This window comes from Panicum virgatum, chromosome 3N, assembly GCF_016808335.1.
Source record: "Panicum virgatum strain AP13 chromosome 3N, P.virgatum_v5, whole genome shotgun sequence".
In the NCBI taxonomy this organism is placed as follows: Eukaryota; Viridiplantae; Streptophyta; class Magnoliopsida; order Poales; family Poaceae; genus Panicum; species Panicum virgatum.
In genome coordinates, this window is record NC_053147.1 from 58,514,873 (window position 1) to 58,542,498 (window position 27,626).

At 48.5% G+C, this 27,626-nt stretch overlaps 1 protein-coding gene and 1 pseudogene across 2 annotated transcripts in view; one reads left to right on the forward strand and one right to left on the reverse strand.

Moving 5' to 3' along the window:
- The first annotated feature begins 1,907 nt into the window (after positions 1-1,907).
- On the forward strand, positions 1,908-2,945 carry LOC120667938 (annotated as a pseudogene).
- Positions 2,946-7,528: 4,583 nt separating this feature from the next.
- LOC120666349 (dolabradiene synthase KSL4, chloroplastic-like) overlaps positions 7,529-27,626 on the reverse strand; it is a 68,739-nt gene continuing 48,641 nt past the window's right edge. The window contains exons 1-11 of one of the 2 annotated variants that reach the window (XM_039946177.1): positions 12,113-12,732; positions 11,827-12,010; positions 11,536-11,750; positions 10,832-10,952; positions 10,049-10,146; positions 9,747-9,961; positions 9,469-9,581; positions 9,126-9,221; positions 8,750-8,965; positions 8,518-8,659; positions 7,529-8,388 (exon numbers count right to left, since the gene is read on the reverse strand). In XM_039946177.1, the coding sequence (XP_039802111.1) occupies positions 7,816-8,388; positions 8,518-8,659; positions 8,750-8,965; positions 9,126-9,221; positions 9,469-9,581; positions 9,747-9,961; positions 10,049-10,146; positions 10,832-10,952; positions 11,536-11,750; positions 11,827-12,010; positions 12,113-12,611 (2,472 nt within the window). In that variant the 5' untranslated portion in view covers positions 12,612-12,732 and the 3' untranslated portion in view covers positions 7,529-7,815. Of the gene's footprint in view, positions 8,389-8,517; positions 8,660-8,749; positions 8,966-9,125; positions 9,222-9,468; positions 9,582-9,746; positions 9,962-10,048; positions 10,147-10,831; positions 10,953-11,535; positions 11,751-11,826; positions 12,011-12,112; positions 12,733-27,626 lie in introns of those variants that run through there. The other variant, XM_039946176.1, reaches the window with a different exon arrangement.

Consider the following 27,626-nt stretch of genomic DNA (forward strand, 5'->3'; position numbering starts at 1 on the left):
TGTAGGTATGGAGGATTTGAAGGCATACTTGCTTCTCATGTTTTGCTAAGTCAAAGGCCGGATCCAAAAAAAGAAACAAGTCATAAACCTTGATCAAGATGTGCAAGTGTGTGGATATTTTTGGTGGATGGTGTATGAACTCCTTTGTATGCACCATCTCTCTTTTTCTTTCTTTTTGGATAAGGGGCTATCTTTTTTTTTGACATGCCTAAGCATGTGGCATACCTTCTTTGGGTATGCATCTTTTATTCTTTTTTTTTTACATGCCGAAGCATGTGGCATACCTTCTTTGGGTATGCATCTTTTATTTTCTTTTTGCATAGCCCCATATCCTTGATATATTTTTGAGAGAGAGAGAGTGGTGTCATACATGGACATGGAGTTTTATTTTTGTGGATGGATGGAATTTTGCTTACTTCTTGTGTAGAAGCATAGCATGTGGTGAAAATGTGTACGTAATCTTGATCATGGGAGTATGAAATGAATCTCACTAAGAGTTACAATAATTTGACAAAACTCAATGAGATAGCAAGTTGCATATGTGGAAGGTTTTGCAATGAAAATCAACATATGGCTTTGGATATGAATTTCATATCATCGAGGAACTTTATTATTTTTTTGTATTTTCAAAAATTAAAATACTCCGGATGTCAAGTATCACATAAGAGAAGATCATAGTAACTCTACTTAACCATATCATAGCTCACAACAACATAGATTTGGATCATGCTTTTTGCTACCCACAAGTTTCAAGCTTAAGGTTTGAACATTTTAAGCCAACAAACCCAAAACTAGGTAGAGCATAAAGTTGTAACTAAGCATATGAAGAAAATTAACAGAGCAACTATTTATCATTTCTACAAGGAAAAACTTACACCATGCTTACTACACATATTAAAAGAAATATTTTTGGTGTTTTCTAAATTTTTGCAAGTTTTTATTTATTTTTAGTTATGCAAATTTTTTTATGGATTTTCTAATTTTATGAATTTTTATGGGTTTTCTGATTTTGCAAATTTTTATGGATTTCATGCAAGGTTATGAAAGCAGTAAAAATAAATGATACAAGTTACCTCTCGTGGGGGTCCTCCCCCAAGCTAGCTTCAGGCTCACTACGGCTGATAGGGATTGAAACCCGTCCAGCGGCAGGATGCCCTCCACTCCTTCTATCGCTGCAACTGCAACTGCTCCATATCGTGGATTCTTTTGTCAGTGTGACGCTGCCGTGCTTGGGTAGTATCGATGTGTTGGTTCAGCGTCTCTTGTATGTTGTCGTCCTGCACCCAAAGCTCACCTAGCTGCTGAGTGATGGCACCGAAGCCTCGGGACGAGGACGTCCGTCTGATGAGGTTTGGGGCTCCACCGGAGCTGGAACTGGTGGACCGGCGGCCTGGTGCTTGCCGTGTCCACTCCTCTGTGCTGGCACTGTGCCATGACGAACAACCGGTCTCATGCTAATGTGAATAATGTGGCTGCTGAGGTGGTGGTGTCGGCTCTTTCTTCTTTCTAGTCCTGCTTCTTGTCATCCTGCCAGGCAAACAAAAAAATCTATGCCCACGACCTCCTTCTCGTGGAACGAGAGAGATGGTTAGAGAATGGAAATTGTAGATGGGCCCCCAAAATTTTAGGGGCCCGGTGCGGTCGGGCACTTGCGCTGGGCCAAAACCGGGCCTGACCCCCTCTTCTCTTGCCTTCCGGACAATCTCCTCTCCGGCGCTCACGCAACCGCCCCGTGTTCCACAGCCATGGCGATCGACCTCCCGCCACCAAGCGCGTGCACTTGCGTATATACATGCTGCGCGCACGCAGCCCCTATCTACCTTATCGTTGCATCGGCATCTCCACCGACATCACCTAATAATCATAAAGAAGCTTGGATCTTGAAAGGGATCAGCATTCGATCGACGATGGATGACGTCCCCGACCGGTCGGTGCGGCTGACCATCGAGGCGCAGCCAAGCGACCCGGGGGCGGCGCCGGGGTTCCTGGCGGGGACGCCGTTCGAGCCGCAGCTCACGGGCTCGCCGCCGCGGCCGAGCGTGGGGGCGCCCGGCTTCGGTGGCGGCGACAGCAACAGCGAGCGGTGGGTGGACGACAGCGCGGTGGCCGCGGCAGGGCCCTAGCGGCGGCTCACGCTGCTGGCACTGCGGCTCGCCGTGCTGGAGAAGGCGGCCAGCGGGCTGGGCGCGCTGGGGTTCATCTGGGCCACCGTGGTGCTCCTCGGCGGGTTCGCCATCACACTGGAGCGGGTGGACTTCTGGTCCGTCACGGCGATCCTCCTCGTCGAGGGCGCGTGCATCTTCAGCCGCAGGCACGAGCTAGAGTGGCAGCACCAGGCCATGTGGTCGCTCGCCGCCGCGGGGAGGTCCAGCGCCCGCCTCGTCGCGCGATCCTTCAGCCTCGTCTTCTCCTGCGCCGGCGGCTGCGGGAGCGGGAAGGCGGCAGCGGGAGGGGGTGGAGCCGCGGCGTCGTGCGGCGGCCGGCGGCGGCGCGGGTGGACGTGGACGGCATGGTGGCCGCGGAGCTGGAGCTGGAGCTTCCTGTCGGGCCACGTCGGGCGGCTGTTCTACTGGCTGCAGTTGGCGTCGGTGACGGCGTGCGTGGCGCTCTCCGGCGTGTGCCTCGCCAGGTAGGACTTCGGGGAGGCCGCCGACGCGCGGACGAACCGGCGGTCGGCGCTCGACATCTTCTACGGGCTGGCGCTCGCCGAGGCGCTGCTTCTCCTGGCGGAAAAGGCGGCGTGGGAGTGGGAGGTCAGCCACGGGCGCCTGCTCGAGCGCGTCGCCGCCGAGTGCCGCCTTGCAGGCGCGCCGGGGCTCGTCGCCATCCGCCACTTCTTCTACGACGCCTACTCGCGGTGCGTCGAGGGCTGCATCTTCGACGGGCCGATGAGCCGAAGCCGCTGGAGGTGTCGCTGGGCCTGGCGGCGCAGCTGGTGCGACTGATGGGCCTGCTCGAGCTGTCCCGGCACCTGGCCGCCGTGGGCGTCACCGAGGCGGGCCTGGCGAGCCGGCTGGTCGGCGTGCTGGCGGCGCACGCGGGCGTCACCGATGGCCGCGGGCGTGTCACACCCGGTTTTAAGGAGAAAACCGAATGCATATCTGTATGTATGCCAGGATCAAGTTTCATACATATAGAGACATCATAAGTGAATAATCAGAAACAGTATCACGAAAAAGAGAAACTAAAACAATTAAAACACTATCAGAGTTATACAGCTTATCCTGGAAACGGAGGCTTCAAACTTCACATGCAATCGACTGGGGGTTGCGTATGCCTAGAACTCAGCATCATCTTCAAAATACTTCTCACACCTTCTCCTTCTGAGCAGCAGTAAGCAAGGGTGAGTACACTTATGGTTGGTACTCAGCAAGGCCACAAGAAATAACCAGAATGTGATTTATATCCATCTTTAAGTTTATTAATCATGTGAGGGTCCAAGCCGCTCTTGACCGTGAGCACGGCTAATCGGTTAGTTTTAACTCTGCAGAGGTTGTACACTTTCACCACAATTCGCGTAAAAGTTCCGAAGAACTTTGAACCCAACCACGCAATGTGCTAGCTAGGCACAATACCACACTTCCGAGGTGTGATTGCATAGGGACGCTACGAGGCCTTTACAAAGATTCCCTAACCTATGACAATCTGCTAAGGTTTCAAGTCAAAGCAGTCATAACACTGTCCTAATGAGGTGGTACCTTGCCAAAGTACCATTAAACAATACCAATTGCCCCAAGAGGACCGAGCTATACCCCGTCGATGCATCCCCTCTTGCCCTTTCGGTAAGATTGTCACAAGCTAGAGTCTCTAATTAATCAGCCAAGACCAGAGCCATATAGTATTGTGGTTGTACGGTTTTCTTGGGTGGTTCTCCATGTTCCAATTAATCATAGTACTCTTGTAAATAAAGCATAGATAGAAGTATGGTTAGGGTCACTTGCCTTTTTCCAACGAAAAGCTACTCTTACTGCTCTTCAGCTTTTGCTCACTTGGAACTCTTGATTCTTCAATCTTCGAACAATGATCCTTCTACTCGGAACAATCATTGGGCAAACATACAAAGCAAATAACAAGATACATCTAAGAACAATACACCAGAACAAAAGAAAGGCTTTAAAAGAGCATACTAAAGGATAGAGCTCGCTACTACGGTTACGGAGGCGCAAGAAACATGGAAAACGGAGCTAAAACGGCGATTCTATGGGATAAACGATGCTTCAGGGATCTAGTCGCGATTAACTATAGAGTTAAGAGCTAGCGGAAAAGATTTGTAAGACACAACAAAGTGTGCTCACATAGGATAAAAAGGTTATAAAGCTATCGCACACGTCACAAGGATCACGTGAGCGCGAGAATCGATGAAAACGGAGTTAAAACGTGAAAGATGTGGCTAAAACAGTGCACCAGGGACTTGTTTGTGAGAGTTTTGAACTTCCAGGGACTAGATCTGAAGAAACCAGGGGCTAAAACTTAATTAACCATAGACTTCAAGGGCTAGCACGTAAAAACACCTAAGCAGGACTGCGGGTTCTATTTTGGAAAAGCAGAGGGGTTAAACCATAAAAGAAAGGACTGGTTTGTAAATTCTTTTCACCTAGCATGGACCGCGGGTTGATTTGCATGAAACCGAGGGTCTCATTTGCAAAGTGTACTAGGGTTGACCGGTATTCAGCTCGGTTGACTCAGGTTGAAACAGATCTGGGCCGTTCAATCTCGATCGGCCGGCTCAGAACGGATCGGGCGGATTGGGCAGCGACGCTGTGACGCCGGCGGCGGCTTTCGCGGCGGCGAGCTCGCCGGACTTCGCCCAACGGCGGTCCGGGGCTGGTTTTTGAGCGAGGCTAGAACGGGGAGCACGAGCGTGGCGCGGGCGATTGACCTAGGGCATCTGCGCGGTGTATTGGCGCGCGGACAGAGCTCACGGCGGCGAGCGGCGGAGCGGCAACGCCGGCGAGCAAAACCGCGGGGAGAAAAGCGAGAGCGCGAGGAAGAACGGGTTGGAGAACTTCACAACCTCGACACGAAGCTACTGGGCGGCGAACTCGTTGACGGGAAGCAGTGGAACGGCGTCGCGGCGGCGGCGGGCTCCGAGAGCTTCACAAGGCGGCGCGGCTAGGGTTTTGCGCGAACTGGGGCGGCTGCGGTTCGATAGGGTTTCCAGGGGGAGCGGCGTCACTCAAATAGGGGCGAAGTGGGGCCACCTTGGCGTGCGCACCAAGGCGACGGGCGGCGAGGCGTGGCATGGCCGGACTCTGGCTCGAGTCCGAGCCGCGCACGGGAGGAAGGAGACGGTCCCGACAGGTGAGGCCTACCTGTCGGCGTCAGAGAGGAGAGGGGGCCTACCTGTCGGCGGTAGAGAGGAGAGGGGGCGCGAGCTGGGCCGGCGGGATTGGGCTGCACGGGGAGAAAAGGGGAAAGGAAAAAAAAGGCTGGGCCGCCTGAGGCGTTTTGGGCCGAAAGAGGCTTTTTTCTTTCTTTCTTTTGTAAGAGATTCAAACAAATTCAATTTGAATTCAAATTTGAAGAATTCAAATTCAAATTGAACCACAACATTAAAACAATGCAAAGGTAGCATGAGTGCAACACACAACCAACTTCATTTTAATTTTTTTTAAATTCAAACAAACTTTATTTATTTTTACTAAATTCCCTGTGAAGAAAAGAAAATGTTGTGAAAATTTTAAAATTATGAGAAAATTAATTAATTTTTTTTAATTTTAATCACACTTGAAATTCAAAAATTTCAGGGCGTCACCGATGGCCGCGGGCGTCACCGATGGCCGCGGCGGGGATGGGCGCGGAGCTGCGGCGCGTGGCGGAGACGACGTCGGAGCTGGAGGGCTTCCACGTGTTCTCCGGCAGCGCCGGGCTGAGCCGGCACGCCGTCAGGCTCGCCGCGCTCGTCCACGCCGCGCTGGAGCTCATGGCCGCCGCCGCCGAACCCGAGCCTGCTGCGCACGTGTGACTGTGCTAGCGCGTGTTGCCGTAGCGTGCAGACAAGAAAATTGAAGCTTGCTGAAGCTGGGAGAGTTTGCTGAGTGCGTTCACGATTCTTGGGTAAAAAAAAAAATCACAGGATTGAATTGACGGATTTGTTATTTGATTCTTTGTAGTTTGGATGTAATTATTACGTGTGACTTGTGATTGGGCGAATGGATTGGATGAGATGAGTTCTTGCTTATCATTTTTTTTGGTGTGTGTGTGTGTTTGTGCAAGTGTCATGTTTCTTTTGCGTCAATGCTGCTCTTCGTCGGCATGAAGTAGTGGCAGCAGACGCACAATGGCAAGACGTGCAAGAAACACGAAGGAATGCATCGTGTATGGAGATGACATGGTATTGACTCTTGAGATATATAGGATGGATTCAGATGACATGCAGCACATCTAATCTCTTTTTGAGATGACATTCACTGGATTTGCTTTGCGGAAACTTTTGCTTGCAAGGCTCAGCACTGCGTCAGCATGACAGGTACCCGGGTGTCTGGAGTGGAGCTGGAATGAACCAAGGCTTTAACGGTATAAAAAGCTATAGCGAGATATAGTATAAGCTATTTTGATTTAGTGGTCTTATAAAAAGAATTATTCAATTAGTTATGCATAGAACACAAAAAAACTAAGGAATTTTATGAACACGTGTTACGTCTCTAGGAGTACGTGCCCCATGTCCATTACTCCAGATTCGAAATTACACATGGATTAAGCCAAATAGCAATAGCGCACCAAAAACCAAATGCACTGCATTCTGATTGGCTGACAAGCCAAGCGAACAGAGTGAATAGCGGCAGTGACAGAGCGTATAGTGAGCTATGGCGGCAGCCATATATGGTATGTACTTCCTCTATTTCATAAAGATTGTTTGTTTAGAAAATTTCAAACATATTACTACTAATAAAAAATAAACATATTACTACTAATTAACAATTGCAGTTGTGATTGAAGATTGTGCTGTTTATTTAGTTCCTTAAATCCACAATAAATGCAAATACATTGAAACCAGAAAAGTAACATCTACTTAAATATTTGATTAGTTCCATGCCCTTCTCAATACAATTATTTTTTAGTATTTGATATTGTTTAAATTAGATGGATTTTACTACAATCTAAACGAACCATTTTTGTGGGATAAAATTTGGAGGCTAAATGAGTCGTCTTTACGAGATGGAGGGAGTAGCCATACTTAGTGCTTGCAAAATACATTTACCAATTTTCACTTTCCAATGCTTGAGATTTTCACAAGCTGATTATTTGTACATTTATGCATATTTGATGACAATGTATATATTTATTGCATTGTAACCTCTTGTCACGTGTATGCCTCTCTTTAAATAACTAGTCAAATATGCCAGTGCGTTGCTACGGATGAAGTCGGCATAACTATTGGATATATTATTGTTCGTGCGTTAATTTGTTTAGATCTACGTGATCGAGTCGTGAACAGAGAGTTAGTCCGACTCGCATACGAAATCTTACGTGATTTAGAAATAGGTATAATATAGATTATTAATAGTAGATTCACCATAGATATATTTTGATTCTTATTTCTCCACTGAATAGCGGAATAATTAGCACATTGCAGCGTGCCTCTGAAAAAAAACCCTATAGCGAGCTATTTAAAACCATGGCCGGATCAAGTGAGACTGCCACCATGGCCTGATGAAGCGCGACGATTGCCTGCTTAATTCTTCTGTATTTCAATGCTTGCCATTGCTGATTGATTGTTGATATTCAGTTAGGTTGTCATCATCTCAAGTTCTCAGTTATTGGTGTATACCAAAGTTTTTTTTCCTTAATTATGACAAGCAAGTCTGCCCAAATTTATAGGACTCCACGGGTGTGGGTCTTCGTCTTCCTCACTACCCGCAGTGGCTCGATCATCACCTCGTTCGACGCTCGCATCATCTCCTTGGGCGACGCGTAGCCATCCACCTCCATGTAGATCAGGTGCACCACCTTGGAGATGTTCCAGAACTCCCGCCGGCACTGCCATGGCACCTCGCCGCCATCGCGGACCAGCATCCGCAGCAACGCCCTCCTGGACGCCGCGATGACGCTCCTCAGCTCCGCCTTGGCCGCCTCGACGGAGCCGCCGAGGCGGCCGGCGAGCAGCAGGACGCTGTTGATCTTCCCCTGGTCTTTCTCCCTCTCGTACGACTGGAGGTCGTTCAGGAGGCGGCCGCAGATGTTTATGTGCCGGAACAGCTCGCCGTACTCCGAGCCTCGGACCACGTCCTCCGAGAGCTCCGGCCCGACGAAGTAGAGGAACGTGAGGACGGTGGTGCCCAGCGCGTAGGACGGCTCCGCGACGGCCATGTACTCGTCCATGGACGGCGTGTGCCCGCTCATTCGCCACTCCGCCTCCACCATCATGACCCTAGCCAACTCCGCCCACTGCACGTGCACGTGTTCGAGAGAGAGAGAGAGAGAGAGAGAGAGAGAGAGCGTTGTCATCATCAGCTAGAGCTAGCTCGATCTTGATCGATGTCCGTCGTTGCTGGAATTAATGGAGCCGTGGCTTACCCGTTCGGCGATGTGGTGGATGATGTTGCGGTTCTGCACCGCCGCGGCCCTCACCGCGATGTCGTTGCTCGTGTCGTAGACGGCGCGGAAGACGATCTCCACACGCTCCGAGAAGAAGCCAACTCGTTCGTACGCATCCCACCTGCATACCCATTCATCATCAGATCAGAAGGAACCGAAGCATCAGCTGGTGAAGGATAGGTTATCTCTAAGGTGTGGCCGAGGCAGGTACATCTCGATCAAGGTGACGAGGTTCTCCATCTCCTCCCTCGACTCCCCGACGTCGAAGAGGTCGTCGACGATGGTTGCCAGGATGTTGGTCTTGGCTGCCACGATGCGAGCCTCGGACAGCTCGGCGGGGAACATGGTGGAAGCGGACGGAAGCAGGCAGATCAGCGGCATCACTCTCGCGTAGTCCAGCTCGTCCAGCCTCACTTCTTTCACCCACCTGTTTAAACGTTAAAGAGATGGATGGATCGTAGAGGGGAAAAAAAATAAAAGTTTTGATCAGTTTAATCTCATCCCCACTGGTTTGTAGAGCGGGAATTTCAATTCCTCATCTCATCCCCAGCGATGAGGAGGGTTGATGGAGTTCTTGAGATCCGGACCTCTCGATGCACCGAAGCTCTTCTTGGTAAGCAGCCTGACAAGAGTGGAACTCATCCACAGCTAGCGACATAATTTCTTCATCTGCGTCACAAGTGCTGATCCGACGACGGATCCATCGATGGACGGGATTAAAATCTCATCAGATCAATCATCAGATGCTATATTATGTATGTGTGTGTGCGTATATGCATGTATGTATAATTGTATATATACATATATATAGATATATACATATGTATATATCTATATATATATATGTATATATCTATATATGTATAAATAAATAATATAATATAATATAATATAATCTAGGGCGACAATCAATGATGTATCTCTTCTCACCGGTATTCCGACTTCAGCTTCTGGAAGTTCTGCTTCTTGAAGTGTTCGATGTTCCACCTGTGCTCCAGCCGGTCCACGTTTGAGTAGAAGGGAAATTTGAGCACATATTCAACCTGGAAACAAAACATAACATCCCACACATATATGAAATGAAACTAACGCACCAATCACCAAATCGATCGATCGAAAAGGGGTCCTAATGATTCCTTGTCGCAGCGATTCAGTAGGGTCAAGTCAGTAGCGATTCATATGAAACAAACACACATATTAGCGGCTACCTCAACAGGGTCAACAAGTCTGGATATGTTGCCGGAACGCAGCTGTTGCTTCAGGAGCTCGGACGACCAGGAGCCGATTCTCTCCAGGACCAGCTCGTCGTCCGTGATCTGGACGTGCGAGGCTTTCAGCAGCTCCAGCAACGCCTCGGTGTCATTGAGATGGCCCTGAATCGAACCATGGAAACTGGACTCGCTGCCGAATTGGGCCAACCCATCTGCACGACGCTTTGCGTTCAGTTTGGTGTGATTACGATCCGAATGCGAGGAATTTTAACATGGAGACAGCAGCGTCTTTCGCTTACCGGATGAGACATCGTATCCGTGGAGACGTAGGAGGCGGAACGCCATCGTGCATGTCGCCATGTCCAGCATGATCTCCTCGTCATTGGTGACCCAGGACCTGCAATTCTAACAATTAGATCGGATTATGGCCGCCCGACCTGACCCGATAATTTGTTGGATGAGCTAAGGCAGAAATTTATGATCCGATAATTTTTTTATGACCCATCATAATAGTGAAAAACCAACCTAATCCGACCCTTTCCAAAAGTTGTAAAAAATATCAAATTTTACCTAGCCTAGTCTGAATCCGATCCAATCACGTATCTGGTCGGGCTCAGATAAAAAAAAAAATAGCTTGATGGTCGGGTCAAGACAGGCTTTGGCCGAAGAGAAAAAACAGAAGCTGTTTGACTTAACTTAGACCCAGCCGATAAATGATGATGTATATATATACTAACTAGCTCCTAGCTGAGTTAGTTAGGGGGCTCACTAGCACCTCCTCATGTCCTGGGTTCGACTCCTTGTGGGAGCGAATTTCGGGCTAGGGTTTAAAGAAGCACTAGTAAAGAAGCGGCCCAGGTCGGCCTGAGGACTGTGTATGGCCCAGGTAGGTAGTCTCACGGGTAACACCTCCCAGTGTCAGGATGGGACCGGAGTTCGGGAGTTTTCTCGGCCTGTGTGAGAAGGTCTTCTTTTTAAATATAATGCCGTGGGGCAACTTGCCCCCACAGGTCGAGTTTTTTTTATATATATACTAACAATCCAGTCAAGCTACAAGCCAATGAACTGTGTATAGTCGCCACCTGTATATCATGTCGAGTGTGGTGTTTATCTCGGACGAGAAGCTCCTCGAGATGCCCATCTTCTCCAGAGTGTCCACCATGCGAAGCTGGGTGTAGGCGCTCCGGGGATACACGGTGGGCACTGCATCAAGTGATGGTCGTCACCGCCATGAATGTATGTTACTAAGCTAGTAGCTACAAATCTGATCTTGCTTAGCAAGTGGAAACTAAGCTTGTTTTGTGAAAACAGTCCAAATTACAACACCCTAGTCAAAATGAGAGATCCGGATAACCCTCTAAACTATTTTTTTTGTTCAATTTATTCCTTAAACTATATCAATTGATCAAAACTAAGTTTAAAATTTGCAAGATGATAGCAGCCATCTATGTTAAGAAATTCTTATCATTATTTTGATATGATATGATATTTAATGATACATTAACCCTTATGATACAGAGTTATAGAAAAAATAATGAAAAAAATTATAATACATTTTTTTGGCATATATTGTGATGTGCCCACTACAATCCTGCAAACAATCTTAAATTAAAATTCATCTTGTATGTGCAGACATAAAAAGGACATATTGTATTAGAAGGTAAATTGTATTGAACCAAATAACATAGTTTAGGGGGTTAATTGAACCAAAAGATAGTTAAGCGGGTCATTCAAACTTTAGTCATACTTTAAGGCAAAAATTTAGATTTTTCCCCTTGTTTTGCACCTGCGCTGCCGAACTTGGCGACCACGGAGTCCAAGTAGTCGAGCGCTCCGTCGTTGTGGCTGTAGATCGCGGCGGCGGCTGTCGCGGCCGGCGAGTCAAAGAACGACCCGTTGTTCCTCTGGTAGGCCGCCGCCGCCTTGTCCCAGTCAAGTAAGTCTCCCAAACCTTCTGCCACGTAGGCCATGAAAGCTTGGCTACTTGCAGAAGCAGCGATGCTGTTCAGTTGGCGAGGACAAAGGTCAATTAGTGCTGCCAGTGAGATTGATAGCGGTGGGAGAGAGACCGACGAACCCTCTGAGCTCCCTGTCACGCAGCCGCAGGACGGCGTCGACGTCGGCTTGGCGCACCAGCGGGATCTCCAGCCCCATGCCGATGGCGTGCGCGAGCATGCCGGGGAAGATGACGCCGAACCCGGCCGGCGCGTCGCAGCTGCCGTCCGTCACGCAGGACCAGTTGCGCCCGATGAAACGGAGCCCTGGAGCAACGGCGGCGGCGGCGTGCATGAGAGTCCGGTCGAAGCGTGTTAAAAGTTAAGACGGCAACGACGCCATCGCCGGCGGCCGGCGGGAAAGGATACCTCTCGCGACGGCGTCGCCGCCAACGCCCCACGTCGTGAGCGCGAGCACGCAAGCCAGCGTGGACGAGAGCGCGTCCTTGCGCAGCGAGGGGTCGCCGGGCCCCCACGACCCGTCGTCCCGTCGCTGGCTCCGCAGGATCCAGTCCACGCACCCCGGGTAGCGCGGCGCCGGAGCGGACCCCGCCGGCGCCGGCACCATCGCGACCCACGCCGTATCGTACGCCGAGGGCGAGGGCGCCGGCGCCTCGCCGCTCAGGAGCCGCTCCCTGATCGCCGCCGCCCTGTCCTCCTGCTTATTTCCCCGCTCCAGCACTCCCGCGGCGCCGCGGCGCGCGGCGTGCGTGCGCGCGCGCGGCTGCACTGACAGCTGCGGCTCGCGGCGACAGCGGTGGCTCTGTGGCGGCACCCGCGCGACTCCCGGTCGAGGTCGAGGAGCAGCGGGGCACCGCTGACCAAACAGCGCGAGATGAGGCGAGATGGCAAGGCCCAACAGCGTCATGGCCACCACGCACACAGCTGAGCACCCGCTAAAAGTTTTCCAGACAGAGCAGAGCAGAGACCGTACCGATACTTTGGGAGCGACGAGGATGCTGTGGTTTATAGAGCCGAGATGACGGTGGGAACACGACTAAAATGGGAAAGATGATGGGCAGGATGCAAGCTGGCACCGTCTCACTGCTTTCGACGATCTCTCCCACGCCACAGAAACGAACAAAGAGAGAGAGAGAGGATCTAACAAGCTAGTGGTCGTCTGTTGATTTTTCAGCTGCTGCTAGTTCAGTGCGTACTGGTCACGTCATGTACAGTGGCATCAAAGACTTAAAACACGACACGACACGACACGGTGCTTTTCCTCGGGCGCCCGCAAATATATTATATTTTTTAGAAATGATTGGCACTAGATTCTTATTTTCTTATGAGTTAGTTTTGAATTTTTTATACTGAACAAGAATTTATTTTATTCTTTAAATGACAAGCAACCTCAGACTAAAATTTTTCAGTTTTGACGGTTGAATGATCCACTGCCAGAAACCAGCTATTTGCTAAGTGTCTTCTAGTTTGCCGAGTGCATTCTATTGGACACTCGGCACACAGTATCTTTGCGGAGTGGCATTAGAGAAACACTCGGCAAAACGAAAGCACTTGGCAAAAACGCTGATTTGCCGAGTGCAGGCAAACACAATACTCGGCAAACAAAAAACACACAGTAAGCTACTGCCACAGGACCGCCACGTACGACGGCCGTCAAGCACAACGCGGCCGTTAGAACTTTGCCGAGGCCATCAAGCACAACGCGGCCGTTAGAACTTTGCCGAGTGTTTGTTAGTGAAACTCGGCAAAGATACAGTTTACCGAGTGTTTTGCAGCGACACTCGGCAGAGTTTTAATTGTGTCGAGTATTTTTTGGTGGCACTCAGCAAATAAATATTTTTCTCCCCTTCTGTCCTCCAAACTTTCTGCTCTCCACGTATTGTATGTGGTACACCATGTTAAAATTTGTATATTTCTGGGTCTGTTTGCTATTTTTAGCCGCCCCCCTTCTACCCTCCAATTTTTTTCTGGTCTCCACATGTTATATGTATACTCCATGTTAAAATTTGGTATAAGATTCGAATAATGGAATAAATTGAATGAAAAAATGATATTCATGTTATTGTGTCCAATTCAAGGCCTTATTCGGGAAATGAAAGAAAACTTTTAACATCTTGTTCACAAGACTACCAACGTGTGGCTGAATTGTTTTTCATTTCTTTCAAAGGAATTTTTGGGGATAAGTCAAATTTGAACTACAAGTGATTCGAATAATGGAACAAAATGAATGGAAAAATGATATTCATGTTATTATGTCCAATTTGAGGTCTTATTCGAGAAATGAAAGAAAAAATTTAACATCTTGTTCATGACACTACGAATGTGTGGCCGAATTGTTTTAAAATTCTATAAATAGAAAGTGAAGTATGAAAATCATGAGATTTATCAAGATCTCATGATATCATAGGTGGAGGCTTTGGTAAAAAATTTAAGAAGATTTTGCACAATTTATCACGTACGTTTCTTACATAACCAAGCATCTCCAAAGAATAATAGTAGAGTTGAGAAGGATTCGGTAAAATTTGAAGTTAAAGTGATAGTCGAATTCGGGTTTGACTTCAAATTTTTTTTGTATATGGCAATAGACAACATAGATTGTTTCGTATGAAGTTTGGGTAATTTTTGGGATCTGTTTAATAATTTTAATTTTCTAATGTAAATTATAAATTTTAATTGATATAAATTGAATTTGAGCTATAACTGCATGAAATAAAGTAATAATATTCTTAGAAGCATCAAATATGCATTATTGAGTGAATTTGACAAGGTATTTTCAAAGTAAATTCGAACAAATTTAGCAAAACATATTATGAAAAAATAAAGAGAGGGAAAAATGAAAAAAATTGCGGTATTTCCCTAGTGCCAGATCACGAGCACTCGGCAAACTTAGGCTTTGCCAAGTGCCAAATCGATGGCACTCGACAAATGCCCCTAATACCATAGAGGGTCAACATAACTCGTCCCACCCACATACATGCACACACACGTAGTGCCACCTCAAGCCCCCTTCCCTACCTCCACCCTCCCATGCCGTGCTGTCAGCTGCCGGCCTCCAGCACTTTGTTCCTGCCTCCACCCTCCTACACCGCGCCGCCTCTGGCCCTCGTCCCTGCCTCCACCCTCCCATGCCGCGCCACCGGCACCCCAGCCTCCCGCCCTGCTGCCGGTCCCGCCGTGCCGCCTGTCGCCGACCTCCAGCCCCTGTCCCCACCTCCAGGTGACCCCGTCTTGCATAGCGGCTGTGAGTTCCCTACGGTGAAGCCATCGTGCTGTTATTTTGTTGCAGGTTTTGGAAATCTCACCATACCATGCACAGGAGGTGCTGAAATTTTCAATTGACACTTATGTTTCTTTTTTGCAGGAGAGGCTATTGCAACATCCTCGACTCGTCACTTTGCAGGACAACAAGGTGAGGCATAAAAGACCCCTCTTTCCATATCATGTTCTTAGATCATGTAACCCAGTTAGGCGTCTCCTGTTAGAAAGAGATGTGGTTGGAAATATAATCTTTGCATATCTATAACCGTATCTGTTTCGAATTGTCCACGTTTTTTGGACAGCTCGAGAATGTGTAAATGGGGTTAGTTTCTATTGTCTACTTCGATCTGAGCTAGTTTTAGCATCATCTCCATGTTGCTCTCCGGATACGCAATCTTCCTGCTAGGACGTGTATTTGGAGAACAGTGGGGAGGTATTACCAAAATTCTGTCTCGAATAGGACTAGAGCATGACTAACCTCATCTACGCTTCCTTTGGTAGGATTAAGACCTATCTTCTCCTATTAGATAGTATAAACATCGTGTTAATGCAATTGATTTTTATATTACTCGCTTATATGTTAGAGGATGGATGAACGTGAGTGGATGTACATGGGCCTCTCAAGTTAGGGTTTGGTTACCGATGAATGGATTGAGAAGACCGATGCTTTCTTGGAACTAGCTTTTGCCAAGGTTAAAGGAGTGCGTGCCACTTGGTATCCCTACAGCACTTGTGCAAATATGCGTCGACAAACAAAGGTGGTCATGGGTAAACATCTTTTTAAGAATGGATTTACTTCAGACTATACCCGGTGGATGTACCATGGTGAAGCCGATCATACGAGAGACAAGGTCGTGAGATATTTCATCGAGGATTATGATGCTGATGCCAAGTAGGAGACATGTTAAATGACTATCATGAAGCACACTTCGATGATGGACGTAGGGTAGAGGCAATCGCAATGGCGTATTACCGCATGTTGTCTGCAACACAACAACCCCTTCACGAGCATACCGAGGTTTCTTAACTGGATGCCATTGCACACCTAATGGTCATAAAGTACCAGTTTAGCTTGAGTTGGGATGCCTTCAATCTTATGTTGACAGTTTTTGGCAGCCTACTTCCGGAAGGTCACATTCTGCCAAAGAGCATGTACGAGGCACAAAAACTATTTCATGCACTTAAGATGACATATGAGTAGATACATGCTTGTACGAAGAGATGCATCTTATTTAGAAAAGAATGTGTGGAGGCAAAGTATTGAGCAAAGTGTGGATCCTTTAGGTTCATGGAGGTAGACTCTGGTGATGGTCATATAAAAGGCAGCTCACGATTTCTATGAAAATCCTACGGTACATTCCATTCATATAGAGGATCCAATGGCTTTACATGATCGAGGTTGCCGTGTGCCTCAGATCGGGCACTCGGCAATCGAATGCTTTGCCGAGTGCTAGATCATAGCACACGACAAATGCCATATCCAGACACTTAAACACAACACTCACACACAGCCGCATCCACACCCGCACACACCCACACTCATCTCCACCCACCTCGGCGCTGCATCCACAATGCTGCCGCACCGGACAGCCGCCATGCCGTGTAACCTCCCGCATCCCCGAGGCCGGGCCCGCTTACATTTGGCAGCTTTCTAGGACATAGACTGCCCTCACAGACCAACACAAGTCTTTTCTGTGCACTTTGTCCTCACTCGTGCGCACCCGGGAAGAACTTTCCGGTCGGTCACCCATCCCCAAATTTCTCCGGGCCAAGCACGCTTAACCTTGGAGTTCTTTGGAGATCGGCTTCCAGAAAAGAAATTGTAACTTGTTTGCATGAGTATTCTATCAATCCTATTAAGCATTGGGCCGGGATGTCACATCCTTACCCCCTTAGGAGACCGACTTCCTCGTCGGTCAACCCCAAGCCAAGAACGTCCTCTCTTGGCCACGTCCGTGCGTCCAGTGCCAACGGCGCATGTGCCACATCCGTGCGTCCAGTGCCAATGGCGCATCCCAGATGCCCGTGCACTGACCCGCCATGTGCCCGTGCACCATGCCCGCGCCCCTGACCCGCACACACCCGTGAAACCACGAGAGTTGGCTCTGATACCATTATGTAACGTCCCGCATCCCCGAGCCCGAGCCCGCTTACGTCTGGCAGCTTTCTTGGACATAGACTGCCCTCACAGACCAACACAAGTCTTTTCTGCGCACTTTGTCCTCACTCATGCGCACCCGGGAAGAACTTTCCGGTCTGTCACCCATCCCCATATTTCTCCGGGCCAAGCACGCTTAACCTCGGAGTTCTTTGGAGATCGGCTTCCAGAAAAGAAGTTGCAACTTGTTTGCATGAGTATTCTATCAATCCTATTAAGCCTTGGGCCGGGATGTCACATGCCGCCAACACCTCACCTCCGCAAGGCCTCCACTCTCCCACCATGCCCCAGCACCACCACGTCGCCGCTGCCGTCCACGCTGCGTGCGCGTGCCATGGCCACTGCCTGAGCTAGCTGGCGCCGCGCCGGCCCCCTACGCCTTGTCCACACCGCCACAGAAGACGACCGCCTGGAGGAGCTCCTCCTGCACGCCGCGGAAGGTGGCAGCGGCGCTGGTGGATTGTGCCCCGGCGAGGGCGGATCTGTCCTCGGCGGGCAGCGGTGCAGGCGGATCCGGCTCCGACGAGGGCGGATCCGTCCCTAGTGGGCAAATCTGGTAGCTGCCTCCACCCCTCCCTCCATGGTCAAGGACCTCCCCTCCCTCCACGGCCACAGCGAGCAGCAGATCCCCGAGAGCAGCGGCCACGGCGCAGCTCTAGCCTTCCCATGACGGCCCGCGGGCGGCGTAGCGGGGGTGCAGCGCGGCTGGGGCTGCTGCAGGGCGGCGCCGGCGGTGCGGTGGCGGTGGCTGTCGCGGACGTGGTGGCTTTTTTATTTGTTCCAAAATTGTTTGCTGAGTGTCAGTTAAACACACGACAAACACTCTTTGCTGAGTGCCCGAAGAGTGACCCACGGCAAAGGCCCTCTTTGCCGATGCTTGTTTGTCGTGTGCTATTTGCTGTGTGCAGCACACGGCAAAGGTTGGGATTCCGGTAGTGTTCCTCCGAAACTCAGGAAAGGCTCGACCTTTGTCGTGTGTTGTTTCTCAGGCGCTCGGCAAAGGCTTGACCTTGCCGTGTGTTTCTCCACCATGGCACTCGGCAAAGACCCCGTCACTGTCTTCTCGCTGTCCCGGTAATTTGTTTTTGCCGGGAGTCAATTCAACACTCATCAAATTCTTTGCCGAGTGCCCGACATAATGCACTCGGCAAAGAGCTATTTGCCATCGAAATCGAGGCCGAGTGAACTTTACCGAGGGTGGCACTTGGCAAAGCTTTTGCCAAGTGTTTTTCTCTACTGTTTCCCATAGTGATCATTTCTGTGTGATCTGGTAGTCCAGACTTGAAAGTCGGACTAGACTACCATGCTTGTTGGAGGGTAGAAATTGGACTTTCTTCAAGGAAAAATAGGTAGGATGTCTAGGAAACTAAGGATTCTTTTATTAGTGTTCTATAAGTGGTCGCTTGACTATGATTTTGAAAACTGTAATTTGGACATCAACTTTTAAACTTTTGTAATTCGGAAATCGCTTGTGGCCTATTTTACGGATCAACACACAAACACACTAGATCGCGTGGTGCGAGGAGGGGCTCGATGCAGCGCATCCTGCGTGGAGCAGTCAGATCGGTCAGATGGACCAGTCAGACCGGTCGCTGGGTTGAATCGGTGAAGTCCGACGCTCGCACGCCCGGGAGGGACCCTATCAGGGTGAGCGCGTGCAAGGTTTTCCTAGAATCGGCAGGCCACCTAGAACGCCTTCAAATGTCATGGAGACGAAGGAAGAACAACAGATGGAGGTTGGTAAAGCTAGGGTTTGGAGAAAAAAGATAAAGACGATAAAAAGTAGAAATTGCATTGATTTTGATCGATTGGAGGCTTAAATTGGACGTGACCCTTTATGTTTATAGGGTGGGATGGACTTATCGCGCAAAAAATCGTTTTTACAAATCTAGATCTACAAAAAATCTTAATTACACTCAGACTCCTCCTAGACCGGTCGGACCCACCGGTCAGACCGGTTGGGCTTCTGCCAGACATGCTACAGCACCAGACCGGTCAGACCACTTGGTCAGACCGGTTTCGACCAATTTTGGTCGTCAACATATGCGCCTCCTGCTTTTTTGGTAAAGGTTGTGTCAGACCCGGGGCAGCGGGACTGCTTATAGACATTATCAGACCCGGGCAGCGGGACTGCTTATAGGCATAGAATGTTCTAGAGTAAGGGATAGCTCATGGATGTACCTTACCTCTTTTGTAACTACTCGGATAGGTGTAGAACAAGCTGCAGTACAAAGGAAACTACTCGATCGTGTTGTAGTAGGACTCCAACTGTACTCGGCTAGGACTTTCCATGTAACCCTGTCCCCCCGGATATATAAGGGCGGGCAGGGACCCCCTCCAAACAATCATCAACACCTAAGGCAACACAAACCACACAGGAGGTAGGGTATTACGCAAACTCGCGACCCGAACCTGTCTAAATCTTTGTGTTCCTTGTACCATCGAGTTCTAGAGCAGTCGATCCCTACCTACAAACCCTACTGCTAAGGGTATCCCTGAGCTGGCTTGGCGGTAAGCACCGACAGCTGGCGCACCAGGTAGGGGATTCGGCAAGTTCACCAATGAATTCAATGGCCGGATCAAGCGACGCCAACAACGTGCTGGAAGGCACAACCCTCGTTTTCGGTTCTTGGGCATGTACGGCTGACGGAACGGGAGACTTATCCAGCCACCATGTCATGCCTAACTCGCCTAAATCGAAAACCCGCTCCCAACTCACCGACATCCGCGAGTCCGCGGATGTCGACGAGAAAAGAGTTCCACCCGAACTCGACTCGGACAACCCGGGAAACGTAACAACTCAAAACCGAACTCTTGGCTCGGTCGAGTTTATTACAAATTCTGATTCCGAAAAGCCTCATTTTTCAAAACTCTTGGAAAATACCTGGCTCATCTCGAGACGATCAAACGCCCTAAGATCAAAAGCTCAGAACTACTCGCCGGAGTGGATCAAGTTTCACGATCGATAGAGGGCTGCATCAAACTTGCAGAAACCGCTCTCAGCCCATCTACACCACAGCAGAACCCTAAAGCACAAAACCCACCGCAGAAGAGGTCGAGCGATATGCTCTCAGGGATCGATCGGGTCAACTTGAAGCTTGCCGACTGCATTAAGATGGATGAAAGCACTCGGCAAAACAAAGAGCAGAAATCGGGAGGAGGAATTTGCGGGAGAGCTGGTGAGACAAACCCCCAGCTTATTCGGATGGGACCGTCTATCTCCATGATACCTCAGAGCCCTTCACCGAAACCTGCTCACACTCGGACTCCGAAACCAGTCGAGTCCAAATTCGATCAAGACTTTGATCGCTTCATGAACGGTCTCGAGAACTTTGAACCATTCGACGATCTCGAAGAATGGTCAGACAACATCTAGCTGTTCATGGATGCTATGTCCAGCCCACCCAAACACACCGATGCTCTTTGGAAAATGGCCAAGCTTAAAAAGGGGAAAACCAAGGCTCCAGAACAATCCAGCGACTCAATCTATGACAAACCCTGGATTAAGGAACCTGAGGGGCTAACTCCTACTAAGTCATGGCTACACTGGATGAACAAGAATGCCCTCCGTGTAGAGATGGGCATACTGCTTCTCGCTCACCCAAAGCATACATACTCAAAAATCGGTGGGCTAACCAACTCCGAATCCGAGTACTCTTCCGATCCGGAGGAACAGCTCCTAATCCAATATAGTAAACAAGTTGAGTCTAGCTCGGCTAAGAACCTCAAGTCCGATCATGAATCCATCCCTAACCTGATTATATATGCAATGCTGCAAGGACGGACAGTGCATCTCAGGAAGGCACAAGATCTCAACGTCTCCGGCTCACAACCAGTGGATCTGCCCTACCAATAGAGCACTCCTCTAGATCCGTCCTTAGGCAAACAAGACCAAGAAATTCAAGACCTTTGCCGTGAAATCCACATGGTTCGTATCGCCGAAGAACCTGAGGGTGATCCCACGGAGCGTCTCAATCTCGACGACTACAATTCTGATGATTTCGACGAGTACCTTTCCAACAACATGGAGGCTACTCCTCCTACAATCACAGAAGCCCAAGCTACCACCAATGAGGATCTACCTGCTCCTCCTCCTCCTCCAGCGGTGACCATCACCGTCCAACTGGACGAGCAGAATCCAGCAGAAGACCTCTACGAACGTCGTCGCCAGCTCAACCAGAAGAGGGCGTTCAGGCGTCAGCGCCTCGCTAACACCCTACAAGAAAAACAAGGCGACAACTATGACTACACCAACTGCGACCTCCGCAGTGTTATCAATGTTGGGCGTGATGCGCGCAACATCATCATCTCAAGGAGAAAGGAACGATAGGAAGTCGAGGCATACAACCCTTCTTCCAACTACCGCATCCCGCCAAAGGCTTCTGCATCCTTCAAAAAGCACAAGCCGGCAACCATTAGTGCCAGTCCTCAGGGTAAACAACGCACCCAGCATCAAGGTGAATCGTCTCAGAGCGGAAACAAGATCAACAAAGTACTTCTATGCAAGTGCTTCATCCACCCAAAGAGCTCTCACACGATTTTCCAATGTGACTCACTCCGCAAGGCCCTTGGGGCACCTCTCCTGAAGGAGACCCTTCCACAAATCTAGTCGACCCCTGTATCGACTAGTTTTATCTTCAAATAAATTTATTCATGTAAACCATTGCTCACGTCCAACGAGCAAGGGGTAGGTCTTAAGAGTCAGAGTCTGTCACTTTACAGTTATTGTAATTTCAACAAATCCAAATAAAGTTGATTTCTCCTATATCGACTACTTGGCTCTCGCTCACACGATCAAAACCCCATCTCGAAAGTCTTGCTCAGCACTAGAGCAGCTATCGATTAGTCTTTATGGTTCACACTTGAGTGCTTTTTGGACATTTACGTCTTGGGCAACCCGACGGGGTTCGTACCTAACAGTTCTGTCCTAAAAGACACTCTAGTCCTCCGGAAGGACAACCTTCTTGCCTTGCTCGAGTAGGTCTTGGATACTCTTTTGGCACCTTCATCTTAGGCAACCCGACGGGGTTAGTACCTAACAGACTTGCCCTAAGAGTTACTCCAATCCTTGATTAAAAGGACACCTTACTCGCCCTGCTCGAGTAAGTTTTGGATATCCCTTCGACATTTACATCTTGGGCAACCCGACGGGATTCGTACCTAACAATTCTGTCTTATGGATTACTCCAGTCCTTGATTAAAAGGACACCTTACTCGCCCTGCTCGAGTAAGTTTTGGATAGCCTTTGATATTTAGGTCTTGGGCAACCCGACGGGGTTCGTACCTAACAGTTATGTCTTACGGATTACTCCAGTCCTTGGTTAAAAGGACACCCTACTCGTTGGCTCGAGTAGGTCTTGGATACTCTTTCGGCACCTTCGTCTTGGACAACCCGACGGGGTTAGTACCTAACAGACTTGCCTTAGAGTTACTCCAGTCCTCAAGTAGGACACCTTACTCGCCCTGCTCAAGTAAGTTTAGGATGTTTCTAAAATATTCACGTCTTGGTTAACTCGACGGAGTTCAATCCTAGCAGTCCTATTCTAGAAATCAATCCAGTCCATTAATGGGACATACTACTCGATATGATCGTGTAGTTTGGCAAACAGTTGCATACTATCTGGGTAACCAAACAAGGTCCATCCTAACTGGTCAACTACGTAAACCCTTCAACGAGTACAGATGAGTTCTTGATACTCTAAAATAAGTCGACACAAGTTTCCCGCTTGCTTAGTTTACTATGAGGATCTTCGATACATAATCTTTTTGCCTCGAGTACTTGATGGGTACTATTCACTTGCTCGAGATACAAAGAGAATTCTTGTTCTCCCTTAGTACTCTGAGTAGTTATCGAGAGCTGCCCGTCTTCTTGTCTATCAAGAAACTTCTTATACCCCCTAAATACTCAATAAGAGTTCTTCCCCCATTTGGACAACAAAATTTTCAATTAGCTGTGTGCTAATTGAAAAATTTCCTCCAAAAGGGAAATCTATTCTAAGCCACGACTTCTTTCATCTTCTAGTGCTATTCCCACTTGGTTAATCCCGAGGGATTCAATCCTAACCGGTCAGCACCATAGTTTCAGAACCATACAAATTCGATTCTAATCGAGAAAGGCCTTGCCTATTAAGGCACTTACGGATACAATTTCCTGTATCTACTTTTATGACTGAGTGGGCCCGATGCTGCCTACACTCAGGATCCTCGAGTACAACTACTCGACATATCAAAGGATTTCATAATCCAAATACTAAACGAGAACTTAACATTACAACAAATATCCAGTATTTGTTTCACAGTACTACCAGCCCACACGCCATTTCAATTACAAGAAAAGATCAAGGAGACTCAGCCTTTCTCAAGGACTCTACTATCTCATCAGCCACCCTAGAAGTTTTCGCCAAATACTGACAGAACTGATTCTCCGTACAGTCAGCTTTGGCTCCTTGTCCAAGGGCGTCCAGACGAGTGGTTGGCCAATAAGACTTCACCAACCCAAGTACGTGACCTACGTACTGGCGGGTAATGTGGGAGACAAACCTCTCAAAGGCTCCAGGCACCCTGCGAAGCCTCCCAGCCAGCGTGAGCAGCTCATCTCCATCCTTTTGTGGGATTTCCATGGCCTCGGTCACCTCTAGGGCGGCATCCCTGACATCTCTCAGCTCCACGAGTTCTCGGTGCATCGAGTCTCGTGACTCTGACAAGCTCTTGAGCTGTTGGAGAGTCGATGCTGCCTCTCGATCAGAGTCCTCCTTGATCTTCTTGAGCTTCTCTATTTCATCTGCGTTGCGGTACATAAGAATTTTTAGATCCAGTACCAAGCTTTCTTGAATCCTTAAAGATTCTGCACAAGTTGTGTACTCGATAAAAAGAAAATCTTATAAACACTAAGCAGGTCTACTAGTCAAGTGCATATCAAATGCTAAAGACTAACATTTCTTAGATTGGGAAAGCTTCTTCAGCTTCCCCTCAAGAGCAGTCTTCTCAGACGAGAGCATCTTAACCCTCTCCTTGAGAGCATTCAGCTCTGTCTCATCTGCAGACTGGACACCCTTTCGTCCTAGTGCCTCCTGCAAAACAAAAAGATCAGTATACTACTCGATCTATTCTAAAAGTACTCGAAGTATTCGACTACTTACCTCCAGCAGCTTGACAGCTAGCTCCACCTTCTCCCTTGGCAAGTCACTTCCCGATATGACTTGGGAAGTACTCGCCACAACAACAACCCTCTTGGGCACTTCTTAAATTTTTCCTACAGTATTCCCTGTGATTTGGGAATCTACAGGAAGAACATGCTACTTAATCACACTAAGGGCAAATATAAGGATACCTTTCTACAAGGCACTACAAGCTTACCTGCAGGGGTCTCCGCAGGCTGTTTATCATCGCTTCCCTCAGGAAGCTTCTTGCCTTCTCCTTCTCCTGGAAGCTTGCTGCTTCCACCATCCTCTTGGATCTCCTCCTTGGCCCTCTCAGGATCGAGCAATGGAGAGTCCAAAAGCATAGCATTGGCCATCACCTCTGCATCATGAGCACTCATTTCAGGAGTACTTGGGGGCGTCTCCAGCCCCAGCTGAGTAGCCGAGTGGCTCTCAGCTCCCACGTCCTCTCCTAGGACCGCATCTCTACAAAGATAAAGTAGTTACAAACTACTAGATTCAAAACAGATCCTACACATACAAGTTCTAAAGAACTTACGCAGGTGCTCTTATTAGGGCAAACCCCTGGATGCCAAATTTGCGGGCAGGCTTTGCGATCACAGTCAGCTCACCCGCATCGACAGTCTTATCCACATCGGAACTACTGGTGGAAGGAGTAGCTACGATCCTACTTGACTGGTCCACTGTGGTGGAGGGGACAGTTTGTCCCACCGCAGTATCATCCCCAGATGATGAGGTCCATGGCATCTTAGCCGCCGGACTTGGAAAAGCAAAAACACAAATTAAAACTTGCAAATCGACAACTAGAAAGTACTTGATTGCAAAATAACTAGCTACTTACCTGTCGCTAGTAGTGTGGGAGGAGCTGCTACGCTTCCTCACCACTAACCGAGTACTCCTTGGGCGCTCGGTCTGGATATCAGCACTCGGAGTAGGGCTGTGCTCCCCATCACTCCTTTCCCCAGACGCTGCCTCATCTGCACAACCAAGTCTGGACATCAGTCCTGTTTATATGAAACCTCATATGAGCATACTAAGATTTGATTAACAGATCGAGGAAATTGTAAGAACAAAAGGGCGAATAAATGCCTGGTAGCGAAGGACTACTCTTAAAGCGATCCACGTCCTCCTACAGAAAGCAAATCCTATCAGATTTACACTATGATAAAGTACTCGATTTCTACGTATCGACTACTCTTATCAAGTACCTGCTTCGGCGGATTCGCAGCAGAAAATGTACTAGGTACAACTAGGATTTTCTTTACATTCTTTAGAGTCGTTGTACTCGACTAAAAACTACATCATCTGAGATCTCTTCCTTTGAGTATCTTGATGGATTAGTTGTTCCCTGATACTAGAATCCAAACGATTCCAGAGCCTACAATGGCTGGATTCTTCTCTTCATCCAGTAAAATACGACCGCCTCTCCAGTTAACAAGTTTTGTCTCAAGATGGCAATCCGCTCGAGTAGTTCAGAGATCTGACTCTCGTCGGCTGGTTTTTTATTCCACTCGGACCATTGGATTGGAGGGCCGGGAGTAATGGATGGAAAACTTCTTGACTGGTTCTCGACATAGAACCACTTGAGTTTCCATTCGATTACTTTATTACTAAGGTCATAAGGGATATACACTCTATCCTTTCTTTGCCTAAGTTGGAGACCCGCGCCCCCTACTATATCTAAGATGAATCTGTTGGGCTGCGGTTTCAAATGAAAAAGAAAACGAAAGAGTTCGAAATGGGGCTCGATGCCCTGAAAAACTTCGCATAAATGCACGAAGATGGAAATATGAACAAAGGAATTTGGGGTCAGATGATGCAATTGGATCCTGTAATAGCGCAGGAGTCCAGAAAAGAAAGAAGAGCAAGGAAACCCCAATCCTCGTTCCAAGTATGAGGTAAAAGCAATGATTTCCCCCGTATTGTCATACGGATGATCTTTCCCCAAGGCAGGACGCCATTGGATAATAGATCTGGGAACTAAAAGACCCTGCGACACTAGAGATTCCAAGTCAAATTGGGAACACTTACTTGTGTTCCACTCCTCATCGCGGGTTGGCTCCGTAGCCACACCCTTCCCCTTGGTTGCTTTCTTGGGTGCCATCCGGAAATCCACAGAGTGCTTCACGCGCATAAACTGGCAGAAACCCTAAGAGGAGGATGGGGAACGACAAGGAGCAGGAATTTTTGGATCTGGGAGCTCAAGAGCGAAAAACAGATATGAGAATAATAAAAGTGAATGGCGGCCGGTGGGGTAAAAACCTAAGTTACTGTTTCATTTTATAATAGCGGTGGCAGTATGGTAAAACACTCGACAGGCCAACAGTCAGTTGCAAATCACAGAAAAAACGGGATTTTTAAGAGACATTCCTTTTTCTAAGATTATATTCTAGAAAAAGAAAATACTCACATCCCTAGTCAACTACTTGATTCTTCTTTCCTTAACTGGGATTACATTCTAGAACAAGGAAAAGTGCTCGATATAGTACAACTACTCGATATTACAATTCGAGTACTTTTTCCTAACTAAACTTTACACTGACTCGGACCTGCATGCCCATCGACTGGACCTCTTGGAGCTTCTAGTCGATGTCTGCTGCAGCTAGGTCGGCCTGAGGCCATGACAAAGTACAAACTTGTTATTCCCACTAAGGGAATAATGATACTCGTACTCTGGGAGAAAAGTTTCAAGAGTATGGAGGCAGATTACAGTAATCACCTCGCAAGTCCTCTTGTAGCGTCTTCTGGAGAAACTTCTCCTTCTCCCAGAATACGTTGTGGCAAGATCAAGCTTCCCCACCAGAGATGTCAGTTCTTGGGCACCCAGAAAGAGGCAACCCCAAGGATGTGACACAACAAAACTCAGCCTAGTGACCCCAAAACTGCCTCATTGTAAGATACAAGGACATGATGTCCAGCATGGATTCGATGAGAACATTGGGGATGCAGGAGGAGGCAGCAGAGACTTCTCTTGTCACTCGCAAGTTCTCTTCTAGCATCTTTTGCTGGGAAGAACTACACAAATCTCAGGAGGGCGAGAGTAAGAACACCAAGGAAAAGCCATGGCTGCTACACTTCGGTGCTTTTGCTAAGGGCCTCTCCCCTGCCTTTTATATCCATAAGGGGGCTTACTGAGGAGAACCCGTGAATCAATAGTGCACGTTTCACGGATGCATTCATGGCTGCATTCACGAACGCAGTCAAAGATACAATAATGAAGATTCTCCAAACAGTAACGTCCCACGTGAGCACTGAATAAAGAGCCGTACATCCCAAGTTTTATTCCTGAAGTTATTTCGGGTGCAATCAGTGTGGCGGATCCAATTGTATCATTTTTCTGGGATTC